At 41.2% G+C, this 13,446-nt stretch overlaps 1 protein-coding gene across 3 annotated transcripts; it reads right to left on the bottom strand.

The window, feature by feature from the left end:
* Positions 1 to 330: 330 nt before the first annotated feature.
* On the bottom strand, positions 331 to 12,250 carry LOC120440301 (butyrophilin subfamily 2 member A2-like). Of its 3 annotated transcripts, XR_005613146.1 has the most exons (4): positions 12,212 to 12,250; positions 11,178 to 11,516; positions 10,970 to 11,005; positions 331 to 508 (listed from the first exon to the last, which is right to left on the bottom strand). XR_005613146.1 is itself a non-coding variant. In XM_039612633.1 (3 exons), the coding sequence occupies exons 1-3, from the start codon at positions 11,530 to 11,532 to the stop codon at positions 718 to 720; spliced, it is 429 nt and encodes a 142-aa protein (XP_039468567.1). In that variant the 5' UTR covers positions 11,533 to 11,719; the 3' UTR covers positions 331 to 717. The 3 variants fall into 3 exon arrangements, 2 of the variants coding, with proteins under 2 accessions (XP_039468567.1, XP_039468566.1); XM_039612633.1 differs by lacking the exon at positions 12,212 to 12,250 and having other exon boundaries at positions 331 to 755; positions 11,178 to 11,719; XM_039612632.1 differs by lacking the exon at positions 12,212 to 12,250 and having other exon boundaries at positions 11,178 to 11,719.
* Between the last annotated feature and the right edge of the window lie 1,196 nt (positions 12,251 to 13,446).

The raw sequence follows: 13,446 nt of genomic DNA, 5'->3' as shown, positions 1-13,446 counted from the left end.
CAACGATGTGATGCATGGATGGAATAAAAGGCGCTTTGAATGAGATTTGATGCAGTCTGTGCTTTACAGTGTTTATGAACCATAAACTTATTTTAATGTCAGGTCTATTTATCCAGAGAAAAAGACGCTCTTTTGATTTACATGAATAACTACAGTTAATACATGTTGTAGCGTTTAGACAATTTTAAATTCCTTTAAATTCAGTAACTTATCACCACAGCGAACACGACTCATCACTAAATCAATAAATTCACACCTTTTTTGTGATCAACATTTTATTGATATACAGCAGGATTGGTTCCCTAAAACAACATTGGTCACAATGCATGGAGAGAGGAAAGAAAAAATACAGTGGAAATACAAATAATAGAACGTACAACGTAGAACGTAGAATGTTTACATCTTGTATTTATTCACAGGTACTTTGTTTATTGTGTGTGTGTTTAAATTAATTATCTGCTTCACTCTCTGTCCGTGGCGATGTTCACACTGCTCTCCCCTGTCAAACCTAAATTAAAAAACAAGAAAAACTAGACTCATTTAAACCCAGGTGGCATTGTCCACGCCATCGTTTGCAGCGCCACCACCTGCTCCATCGCCTGCAGCCGGCATGCTGCAGATGATGCTCTTGTCTTGACCCAGCCAGAGGTTGTCGCCAGCCCCCTGATCTGATCCGTCACCACTGTTGGACTCTTGGCCGGCCCCTGAACATTTGAACTATGGACTGTTGTGCCCTCGACCTCCAGGTCGTCTCCCTGAAAGGTTTAAGAACTGTCTCCTGAGGTTCTGTGCCTTTCACAGACTTTTGTTTTGCACTGTTTCATGAGCTTCAAGTTTTTTTTTTGTTGGACTTTTGCTCTGACTTTGGTCAGTTTCAGTCTGTCATGTTATGATATGTAAGAGTGCAATAGAAGTGTTATAAAGTTATAAATAACATAATGCGTCATTCACAGCAGCTTAAATAACTGTTAGAGCCTTTTTATATACGGTAATAAAATGTTTTATAACACAGATTTTGTACTTTTTAAAACACGTTTCCCTCTTTTTATCTTTTTATTATTGTTATTTTTGCAGATTTCAGAAAATCCCGGCACTCCCACTTTTCCTCTGAATGACACACCTGTGAGGAAATTAGATTTTACAACAAGCTGACTGTGTGCAGAAGCTCAGGCTTGCCAGATGTCACAGCCTGTGGAATAACGGCCTTGTACGTCGGCCTTTGTACACGATGTTATCTTGACTTCATAAGGAAACCTCTTGACTTAGAGGTTTCCAGTGACAGTTCTGGACGGAAGTAGCCACAAAGCTTGGTGGTATGAAACTCCCAAAGACACAAGATCCCTTCATCTCTACTACATCCCAGCATCAGGGTGAAAATAACAAAAACAAAGACAAACAGATCTTCAGCTGTTGGCAGCAGTTGTGTTTAAACTGAGTCGAGTACTTTGACCAGAACAAAGTACCAGGAAACAAGTGTCTGATTTATCGTTTGTACGTGCCATATAATCAGAGTGCTTCTCGGATATCATATAAGGCTTGTAGAATTATAGGAATTATTTTAGGGTTACTGTTCATAACCATCATCTTTATCATTGCATTAATTATCATTTCATCCAAGCATTTATGGAAGTGCTGGCATTAGGTTATAATTTGTATTACAGGGGTTATCATAATCAAATATTAACAGGTTTATTACAGGTTCAGTTATAATCAGTTGAATCTATAAGTTAAAGGTTTCTGAATGTTTTATATTCTTACACATAGTCTTCAGTGGGGGAGAAAACTGAGTTGCAGGCTGACAGGAAACGGTGTGCTTTTGCAGAAGGTAGGGCAGAAATGCAGAAGTTGTGCCTGTATGAGTGACATTTTCTACAGGAAGTGCACTTGATGTTCCAGGAGATAAGCGACAGCGAAGGCGGCTAACAGGAAGCATCAGCCGTCGACACGAAGATGATGTTCTATGTTAAAAGTCATTGTGGTTTTGGTGTGACGTAAATCTGCCTAGTAACAGAAAAGGGGGCTGTACAATTCTTAACCCCATAAAACAGTTGTCTGAATATGAGAAAGACAGTTCAACACTGATTGGGTTGTTGAACTCACACATGTGTTCATTAAAATGCCGTCTAAATTGCACACGCCTGGATCTGTGGTTTTTATGGATTCTTCTCTCAATATTGAACCCTAACAGGCTGCATGAGTGAGTGAGTGTGTATAAAAAAGTGCTGTATCCATGAGCCCATTTACCACTAAGATTTGATGCTGTTGACAGATTTGTTCTTCTTAAACATCTTTTTCATGTTCATGAGCCTCAAACCTGAAGTTATGTCAAGTTTATTCATCCAGACATAAAAGCTCTTTGGAAGATTATTATTGTTATTTTAAGAATGATAATACAACACAATTGCTCTCCTATTGCACAGTACTAATTAATAAATTTTAAGAAGGAACTGACAGTGGTGAGATTAAAATTAGTCAGTATAATAGAAACAGGTCCAACGTGATTTTGTGAGGATTCGTTTGGATAAACGTCAGTGTGTACTAACACTAACTGTGTTATTTTTAAAGGCTGCATGAAAATCCCGGGCAGGTTAGTGCAGAATAAACTTCCTGTTTTTCCTCTATAATTTTCCTTCTTTTTCTTTGCTGATGTTCTGATTAACTGATTCAAACTGAGTACAATTAGAATTAAAAATTAGACTAAAATAAAGTTTTTATTCAAATCTACTGATATCATTTTATTGTTACATTAATGTAGCACAAGTTTCAGTTAGCTCTGCACAGAAATAGCTGGCAGTAATGTCGTCCAAGGAGATACTTTTTACTTTCTTACTTTGAGTACATTTCAGAGCTGGTACTGACATGACTGGGGGAAAGAAAAGGGAGAAAGAAAGAGAGGTAGGGAAAGAAAAACAGCTGAGAAGAGGGACGGCGATAAAGGGAAAAAACAAAAACCAACAAAACAAACAGACAAAAAATACATATCAATCACCTGATCAGAAAGAAAAAAGAGAAAACAAGCAAAATAAGAAAGCAATAACAACATCATCACGATGAACTATGTGAATATAACAGTAAATACTAAATAATAAACATTATTGTGCAGCATGTAAGATCAACAGCGCACAGTGTGCTTTGAGGTAGGAGCCAAAAAGGGTGTCGTTTGTGTGTGTGATCACCCGTGTGTACACCTGTGAGCATGAGCGCGCTTGTTTTTTTAAAAGGTTCCTTCATGTAATGATCTGATAGAGGGTGTGGGGGGCCACAGCCCCGTCCTCCAGGGCATGAAGCAGGTATGGAGGAAATACAGGCTCCAGACAGCCAGAGGTCCTTAGAGCACAAGAGACCAAGAAAAGAGCTGAAGAGAGCCCCAGATGAGGGGTCACTCAGCAGCCGCGGAGCAGAAGCCAGAGGGGGTTGCAGTGACTTGCCTGTGAGGTCTGCCGGCAGCCAGCTGTGCCAGAGTGACCGAGCCCCAGGCCGAGAGGCTTAGGGTACCCCACCCCTGAAGGAGCCCGAGCGAGCCCCAGGCTTTAGGCCCTGACAAGCAAGAGTGAGCCGGTGTGTACCTGGACGTCCATCCCCGGACACCAAGAACCACCAGTGCACCGATATCTGAGGGCGTCTGCCACTGGCAGGGGGAGTGGTGGAGGGAGATAGGCCCTCTAAGGTGTGGAGGCCTGAGATGTCCCCAGAGAGGTGGCCTATGATACCCGAACTGACATATAGACACAGACAAACAGGCACACACAGATACAAACATCCATTCCCACCCTCATGCTCTCAAATGCAATTACTCAGCACTCAACTAACGTGGAGACAGACATAAAGAGACACTGTACACACAATCACACTCCCCAAGCGTACTCTAAGCCCCAGGTCTAGGTACCCTTGCCCCTGGAGGGGGAAACTGAGTTGGACGGCGGGGTGGGCTGCTTTTAACCATGTAAAGCACTTTGTGCTACATTGCTGTATGAAGGAGGACCGGAGGGTGTGTTCCAACTACAGGGGGATCAAACTCCTCAGCCTCCCTAGGAAAGTCTATGCCAGGGTGCTGGAAAGGAGAGTTCGTCCGCTAGTCGAACCTCAGATACAGGAGGAAGAATGCAGTTTTTGTCCTGGTCGCGGAACACTGGACCAGCTCTTTATCCTCTTGAGGATACTTGAGGGTGCATGGGAGTTTGCCCAACCAGTCTACATGTGTTTTGTGGACTTGGAGAAGGCATTCGACCGTGTCCCTCGGGGTGTCCTGTGGGAGGTGTTGCGGGAGTATGGGGTGTCTGGCCCATTGCTACGGGCCATTCGATCCCTATACAACCGTTGCAAGAGTTTGGTTCGCATTGCCGGCAATAAGTCGGACTCGTTCCCGGTGGGTGATGGGCTCCACCAGGGCTGCCCTTTGTCACCAGTTCTGTTCATAATTTTTATGGACAGGATTTCTAGGCGCAGCCAAGTGGTGGAGGGCTTTCACTTCGGTGGCCTCAGAATCTCATCTCTGCTTTTTGCGGATTCATTTTTCATTTTTCATTTTATTTTTTTGTTTCACACATGGTACAGCAGTAATTCATTTCCCATACACAACCTTCCTTTCAATTAATGTAACACTGTTTCCATGCATGAAAAGGAGCAGGAAGAAGAATAAATTCTTATTGACACCTGCCCCCTATCTGTGACAATACAAGTATACAACCAAAATTACACTCTGACAATATTCTGCACATAACAAAACAAAACAAACCAAACAGAACAATATACTCGACAATGAGCAATACCACTAAATATCAAACTAAAAGGATAATTTTTCTACAATTAAACTCTGTTATTTTCAACTTCTTCATATTGATTTAGTATTTTATTCTTATAGCAGATTTTAAATTGAAAAACATTTGCACAACACTTAAGATGATCATCGAGAGAATTCCAGTTTCTTATGCCTATAACTGTTGGACACATTTGCCTTTGTGTGGTTCGAGCAAACCGATGCTTAAAGTAAAACTTCCTTCTGCCGTCCCCATTTTCTGAACACAATACAAATAAACTTTGTAACTTAAGAGGTAGTGTTTTATTTTTTGCCCTAAACATAATAATTAATGTCTGTAATTTCACTATATCTTCTAGTTTTAATAACTTCGATTTTATAAACAAACTATTAGTGTGTTCTCTATATTTAACATTATGCATGACTCGAAGCGCTCTCTTCTGTAATAAATATAATGGTTTCATATTAGTCACATATGTATTCCCCCATACTTCCACACAATAACTCAGATAGGGTAGAAACAATGAAAAATATAATATTCTCATTGTCTTGTAATCTAATATATATCTTACATTACCCAGGATATAAATACTTTTAGCCAACTTTTTTTTAACATGTTCAATATGAGGTTTCCATGTTAACTTGTCATCCACTATTACACCCAGAAAACGCAATTCTGTCACTCTTTCAATTGATACTCCCTCTATAGATAATACTCTCTCTTCCTCCTTTGCTCGGTTTCCGAATATCATAAACTTAGTTTTTTCCAAATTCAGTGATAACTTATTTACATCAAACCATTTTTTCATTTTTTTCATTTCAATAACCATAATTTTAGCCAATTCTTTCAAATTTTCTCCGGAACAATAAAATTTTGTATCGTCTGCAAACAAAACAAAATGTAACATTTTTGATACATCACAAATGTCGTTTATATATAAATTAAAAAGTTTTGGTCCTAAAACAGAACCTTGAGGGACCCCATATTCTATTTTCATTCTATCAGATGAGTTGCCTAAACACTGCACATATTGAAACCTATTATCTAAATAACTGCTTAACCAGTTCAATACTATTCCTCTCACACCATAAGTACTTAACTTTGAAATCAAGATGGAGTGTTGCAGAGTGTCAAAAGCTTTTTTAAATCAATGAATACCCCTATAGTATATTTATTATTGTGTGTTGCTGATGAAATGTCTTCAATAGTATTCATTAATGCTATTGCTGTTGATCTGTTCTGTCGAAATCCGTACTGACTTTCACTTAACAGTTGATGTTTTTCAATGAAACTATCAAATCTTTGTGCAAAGAGTTTTTCAAGCACTTTAGAAAACTGTGATAGCAATGATACTGGTCTATAATTATTAAAACTATGTCTGTCTCCTGATTTGTAAAGAGGGATAACTTTTGCCACTTTCATTCGGTCAGGAAATACACCGTGTAAAATGAGAGATTAAAAATATAACAGAGAGGTTTGATTATACAATCCAAGGTCTTTTTACAATGACCATGTCTAACCCATCACAGTCAGTGGATGTCTTGTTTTAGAATTTGCTACAATAGCTATGATTTCTTTTCAGTGATTTCCCTAAAAACATAGACTGTACCACTCTGCTGTCTCCTTTCCATTCGTCATTCCATTCTGAATCATCCTGTTTTCTAATTAAGTTTGCCAGGTTAGGCCCAATATTTACAAAAAAAGAATTAAATTCATTTACCACTTCATTCATATCACTTACTACCTTATTTTTCATATTAAAGTAAGTAGGTAAATTTAAAGATGTATATTTATTACCCAATACGTTTTTTAAGATATTCCACGTACCCTTAACATTATTTTTGTTTTTGTAAAATAATTTATTATAATACTCTTTCTTAGCCTTTCTGATAAATAATACTAACTTATTTTTATAAACTTTATATTTCATTTCAGCAGGCTTTGTTCTAAGTTTTATATAATCTCAATACAATTTATTTTTCTTTTTACATGCATTTTCCAGTCCTTTTGTTATCCATGGTTTACCAGTAGTTTTCTTTTTCTTTTGCTTATATAATACCAGTGGACAGTGATTTTCATACAAAACCAAATAAATGTTTAAGAATGCCTCGTATGCAGCATTGACGTCATTTACATAAACCCCATTCCAATCTTCTTTCATAAGGTCTTGCCTGAACATATTTATTGCATCATCATTTCTAATTCTTATATATCTGTCCACACACGCTTCCTCCTTTCGTGTCATTTTATAATCTAAAGTAACAAAAACAGGTAAATGATCGCTTATGTCATTTATAACAAGACCACTTATAATGTTGCTTTCCAAGCAATTAATGAAAATGTGATCAATTGAAGTAGCTGACTTTTCAGTTATTCTACTAGGTTTAGTAATCAGAGGGTAGAACCCTCTTCCAAATAATAACTCAAAAAAATCTGATGATGCCTTATGATTGGACATTTTTAAAAAAAATCAATATTATAATCACCGCAAATACAGAATGTCTTATTTCCCTTTACCTTGCTCAATAAATCTTCTACTACATCTGTGAATGTTTCTATCAGTGTCCCAGGCCTCCTATACATACAAGTAACAATTATATTACTCTTTCTTTCCATTTCTATTTCTACTGTCACACACTCCATTAAATCATCAATAGCCACAGACATATATTCAAAGTGTTTACATTTCAAATCACTATCAACAAAAAGTGCCACACCTCCTGCCTTCTTATTAGATCTATTTATATGATATAATTCACACCCATCAATGTGAAAGTCCCAGCCCCTTTCCTCATCTATCCACGTTTCTGATAGTGCTATCACTTTAAACTTGCCTTTCAGATCATTCAAAAAATCATTGATCAGAACAAAACTTTTATAGAGGCTTCTACAGTTAAAATGAATTAATGAAAATGTATTGCCTAAGTCAACATTATCCCTAAATTGATTCTCAGTATAATACTCGCATGTAACATTAATTGCATTAAGCACATTCCTTTCTGGATCAATATTATTTTCAAAATCATGTAATTTGTAATTACATCGGATGATGTGGTTCTGCTGGCTTCATCGGGTGAGGGCCTCCAGCTCGCACTGGAACGGTTCGCAGCCGAGTGTGAAGCAGCGGGAATGAGGATCAGCACCTCCAAATCTGAGGCTATGGTTCTCAGCCGGAAAAGGGTGGAGTGCCCACTCTGGGTCGGGGATGAGTTCCTGCCCCCAAGTGGAGGAGTTCAAGTATCTCGGGATCTTGTTCGCGAGTGATGGGAGAAGGGAGCCGGAGATCGACAGACGGATTGGTGCTGCGGCTGCAGTGATGCGGACGCTGCACCGGTCCGTCGTGGCGAGGAGGGAGCTGAGTGCAAAAGCGAACGTCTCAATTTACCGGTCGATCTACGTCCCTACCCTCACCTATGACCACGAGCTGTGGGTAGAGACCGAAAGAACGAGATCGCGGATACAAGCGGCAGAAATGAGCTTCCTCCGAAGGATGGCTGGCCTCTCCCTTAGAGGTAGGGTGGGAAGTTCGGCCATCCGGGAGGGGCTCAGAGTAGTGCCGCTGCTCCTCCACATCGAAAGGAGCCAGTTGAGGTGGTTCGGGCATCTGACAAGAATGCCTCCTGGGCGCCTCCTGGGTGAGGTGTTCGGGCATGTCCCACCGGAGGGAGGCCCAGGGCAGACCCAGGACACACCGGAGAGATTATATCTCTTGGCTGGCCTGGGAACGCCTTGGTGTTCCCCCGGATAACCTGGAGGAGGTGGCTGGGGAGAGGGGCTTCTCTACTTAGGCTGCTGCCCCCGCGACCCGGCCTCGGATAAAGCGGATGAAGATGGATGGATGCTGTATGAAAAGTGCTTTATAAATAAAGATTGATTGATTGGTTGAAACTGCACCCAGACCCAGGTAGTGTTATCGTCTTCCCTGGGGTGGAGAGAAGCAGACTGCCCCGACTCCAATTTGGATTGCTTCACCCGATCACACAGGCCTTTCTCCGGAACACACCACACCTTTTCCAAGCTACTACTGCTTCGCTGCCCGACTCACCTGAGGTCGTTATGTCCTGCTCGTCAGTCCAGCCTCCAGAAAAACAGCGGCGCTCACACCGCAGATGCTCCTCGCCACAGTCAAACCCTAGGATTCCTGAGCAGCCGACTGTGGTGAGTGAAACGGACAATTCCCCTATTTTGGACTGTGAGACTGTTTTTTCCTGGGCTGTGTTTTGTGCGGCAGATACCAATAAGAACTGCTTATCAGCCGTCCAGCAGCCTTCGGCTCAGCTCCCAGTGTCGGCCGCAACGCCACCACCTGTCACACCTCCACCCCAATCTGGCCCGCTACCTGTAGCCCAGTCTTCAGCCCCCTCTGCCACTCAGCCGCTACCACAACCAGAATCACTACAACCTTTGTTGCAGTCCATAACTCAGTCAGTAGCTCAGTTGGTAGCGCAGTCATTAGCTTTGTCATCAGTTCAGGCTCCAGTGTCACCCTCTCACCTTCTCAGTTGCCACTAGGTCAGTCTCCAGTGTCACTGCTACCTGTGGCTCAGTCTCCTGTAGCGCGGTCACCTGTTCAACAGCCCCTAGCGCTGTCTCCTGTGTTGCTGCTAACTGGGTCTGCTATTCAGTCTTCAATTCCATTTGAAGACTGAATATATATTCAGTCTTCAAATGGAATATATATATATGTATATATATATATAGTTTTTTAGGCACGAGGTGTTTTGCACATACGCGGGCGCACACACACACACAATAAATGTTTTTCATGCAGCATATTCATGAGACATATCTCTTAAAAAATAGTAACATGGTAACAGAGATACTGGAAACAACATAATGAAATCGCTGTCATACACACACACTATAAACCTACACTGGAGTGTCTATTTTTATGTAATGCATTTAACCCATATATTTGATGTAGTTAGGTCAAGTATTATTCACATGAATATCATAAGATTATCACAAAAGCTATGCTATTTGCTGTACTAATGTGTGACCTTTGACCATGTTGTGACCGATTGTCAGAAGGCAAAGCAAAGGGTTAACCTAGGGGTGTCCTTTTGGGCAGGGCCCTCAGTGAGAGCCCTGCCCGAACTCTGGCCCGTCCTTGACCCTGCACCTGCTGTTTTTGGGCGCGTGGGAAAGTTACTCAGCAGCAGCACAAGGTGGGACTACTGGTATCTTTAAAAGGGGACCTGGGAAAGCCCTCTGGGCTTATAATGCTGCCTGTCCATTGGGGTTGGTCCCAACCTGCATGCGCTTACAGCAAACACCCTAGGGGAGCTTTGCTTTTCCTTCTGTTTTGCTGAGCTGCACTGTTCAATAAAACAGCTGGCATAGAACTTTGCTCCTCTCCTGTGATTTTTGTGTTTTTGACTTTAATTGAAATTGGGAAGCTGAGGTCCACCTACTGCTAATCTGAAGAATTGCTCTCAATTGTGACAACCACAATTTGGAGATCGAACGAAGGGACAACCACAATTTGGCGACCGAACGAAGGGACAAGGAGTTGGAGGCGTCAGCTGTGGATCTTGGGTGTTGTTGCCACTCGGCGCACCCAGAGAGCACCAAGCGGCCGCATAAGATAAGGTAAGCAGAGCTTTTTTCTGCATAAAATAATTGGTGCTGTCTGAGGGGATTCTGCCCGGGTTCAAGGTACATTTTCACCTCGCCTTGAAAAAGAACATTAAATGTGTCCTTTGTAATTGGATAGTTAAAAATGTTACATTGTTAAAATTATTAATATGGGAGAAAGTGAAGGAGCAGAGTTTAATGCTGGGATCTATGTGTAACTTTGCTGTGAAACCATGGTGTGGAAGTGTGTGTGTGGCTGTGAGTGGGAGCTGCTGCATGTGTAAAGACGTTATCTGTCTTGACCTGTGTTTGGGGTGATGACTGCTGAGCGGTGAGAGAGTGTGCGCTAAGTGGGATCTGTTGCTTTCTGCTTTGTTTTGGGTTATAGCTCTTAGAGGAGTTTGTTCTGTTATTCTTTAGTGTTAAAGCTGAAGGATAGACTTGTTAGTGTGTGTAAGTTGTGCAGAAGTAAAAAGTTGAAATGATGAAAAATGATGAAAAGTGAAATATATGTCGGCACCGTCAAGGTGGATACCGCAGGTTGAAAAGTTAAGGGATGTCAGAAAATAACAGGGGCAAGTTTCAAACCGCTCACACAGGTTACAGATGCACACATCAGTGACATCATCACTCACCTGGGATTTCTCCTGATCGATCTTTCAAGGTCAGTTCTGAAAGGCAAAAATTAAACATGTTTTTTCACACAGCATCATGAAGTCATGATGGAGCTGATGTTTCTGCATCACCTCTGTGAACATCTCTTGGTTCAGGTAACAAACTGATGAGGTGACAGCTTCCAGCAGCGTCCTTACAGGGTTTATTTTCAGGATGCTTTCTACTCACCAACAACAAGTTTAATGCAGAATCTTTGTTGTGGCTGCAGACGTGGAAAATCACAGGTGTAGACTCCACTGTCAGCCACCGTGGTGTTTCTGATGATGATGGAGGCGTTACCAAACTGCAGCTCTTGTGGAAAATGTGAGACCCGTCCTCTGAAGTGCTCGTCTTGACCTCGACGTCCATTATTGTAATGAAGGCCTCCATCATACATGAACACCTCCTGTTTAGTTGGTGCTTTTTTCCTCCAATCAAACAGCTTCTGTTCAAGGTTCTGATTGGTGCCGAGGGAGCAGGGTAAGATGACATCACTTTCTTCTGAGACATTCACTGTGACTCCTGGACCTGAAGAATGAAGCATGTTTGATTCACTATGTTGAAATATGCAGTCTTAGTATGACTGTAACTCAGACTCAGTGTGTTCAGATATTTTACTTCACTTCTCTGTAGCTCAGGTCACTGATATGTCCTACATACAATCTACTGTGATAGGATAAGCTCTATCGTCTTCATGCATGCTCAGTCATCCATATATATATATATGTATAGCTGACAAAACCAGAAAAAGGCTTGAATGAAAGTGCAGTGAGTTACGAGGACACCTGAGGTGGTGTTCAGGCCGAGCAGAGTCCTGCTGTGTGATCGTAACAGTGGATTAGGAAAAACTGTGTTTTTATTCAGAGATATGAGAAGCTGTGACAGTTATGATGTTTGTACTGTTAAAAGTGATGAGGACATATTTCAGAGCCCAGCTGCAGTCCAGATGTTGGTTATTTTTATAGTGTGTATTTTATTATTGTGTAAAGCGAGTTGTGATGCTGGTTTTAATAAGTTTGATGAAATTCTGATCTTATTAGTGTCACTCTTAGTATCAAACTATGTGATCAACCAAACCTCACAGATCCTCTCACTGCACTTTCACAGAGGTGGATTATATATAATTCAGAGTTTTTAAATGAAACAGTTCTTCTTGTTCTTGTGTTTCTGTTGTGTTTATGTGTAGCTCATTCACAAACTTCAGACTCATTTTGAAATGAAACCTTTGAGCACAACTGTGATGATCAGCAGCTCAGATTTCCTTCTTCGACTTTTCTCTGATTCATTTTGATCCTTTGATGGTTTGTTTGTTGAAATTCATTCTTTACTCACAGCTTTACTTCAGCGCCTCACAGCTCGATGTTCTCACTGCTAAAGACGACACATGAGACGAGTTCAGGATACAAACAGGTGAGAAAGTTTTCAGTCCTTTAGCTTCTTCTTCTAAATTTAAACACCGAACGATAATTTTAAGGTAAATTACAGAATTAATATGGATTCTTTTTGTTATGTGTGAATTCACTTCCTGCACAGGTCTGTTGTGTGTCATCAAGTCAAAGACTTGTTTTATTTTTTAGATTACTGTTTAAATCTCTTCTTTTACTTCTAAGCGACACCAAACTCAAATCGTCCCTCAGTCTGAATGTGGGCCATAAACTCACTTCCTGCTGGATTCATAGTAAAGTATAACTTATAATCAGTGTTGGGAAGGTTACTTTTAAAATGTATTCCACTACAGAATACTGAATACATGCCCCAAAATGTATTCTGTAACGTATTCCGTTACATTACTCAATGAGAGTAACGTATTCTGAATACTTTGGATTACTTAATATATTATCATGCTGTTTACAACTACATGAATGTCCTATTGCTGTGATTTATTACTGTTACTGAAGGTCCGCGGCTCCGAACCGTAGTAAAGGGACCTCTGGCTAATACGTCGGGTTCCGTGTCGGGCTGGTAGCCGAAAACTAGCTTTACTTTGTTGTCTGGGTCAACTTTGCTTGCGGGAGACAGAGAGAGGCGTTGAAAGGCTGCTCCAACGGAACTTATTTTTTCCGGAGGAAAACACGAACACAGTGTACAGTTGAGTCTTAATAGCTTACTTACAAATGGGCTCGTCAGGCACTCTTCTTGGCTGCTGTGGTTATTATTATATTTACATGCTTCCAGCTCCCGTTTTTGCTCGATGACAGCTCGGACTTTTCCTTTCTCTCCCTCCCTCGCTCACAGACACATAACGGGTATGGTAGTCCATTCTCCCTGCAGCACGGACTACACTGCCCATCAGGCTACATTCTTTAGAGCCATGCCTGTAGCATTCTGCCTTTAGCTTAGCACAACAACAACAACAAAAAAGCGCTCTCTCACCCAGGAAACACGCAGAGAGAGCGCGTCACCCTGTAACCATGGCAACCGTAACGCTGCCGCCTGACCGTAGCTGTCAAACAAACCC

The sequence above is a fragment of the Oreochromis aureus genome, linkage group 5 (genome assembly GCF_013358895.1).
Source record: "Oreochromis aureus strain Israel breed Guangdong linkage group 5, ZZ_aureus, whole genome shotgun sequence".
Lineage (NCBI taxonomy): Eukaryota > Metazoa > Chordata > Actinopteri > Cichliformes > Cichlidae > Oreochromis > Oreochromis aureus.
The sequence above is the reverse complement of the archived record's forward strand: the minus strand, read 5'-3'. Positions and strand labels throughout refer to the sequence as shown.

Coding starts and splice junctions, on each gene's coding strand:
- LOC120440301 (XM_039612632.1), bottom strand. CDS start 11,532: ATGCTTCATTCTTCAGGTCCAGGAGTCACAGTGAATGTCTCAGAAGAA. Junction 11,006..11,177: donor CTGCATTAAACTTGTTGTTG/GTGAGTAGAAAG, acceptor TTTGCCTTTCAG/AACTGACCTTGAAAGATCGA. Junction 509..10,969: donor TCGATCAGGAGAAATCCCAG/GTGAGTGATGAT, acceptor TTTTTAATTTAG/GTTTGACAGGGGAGAGCAGT.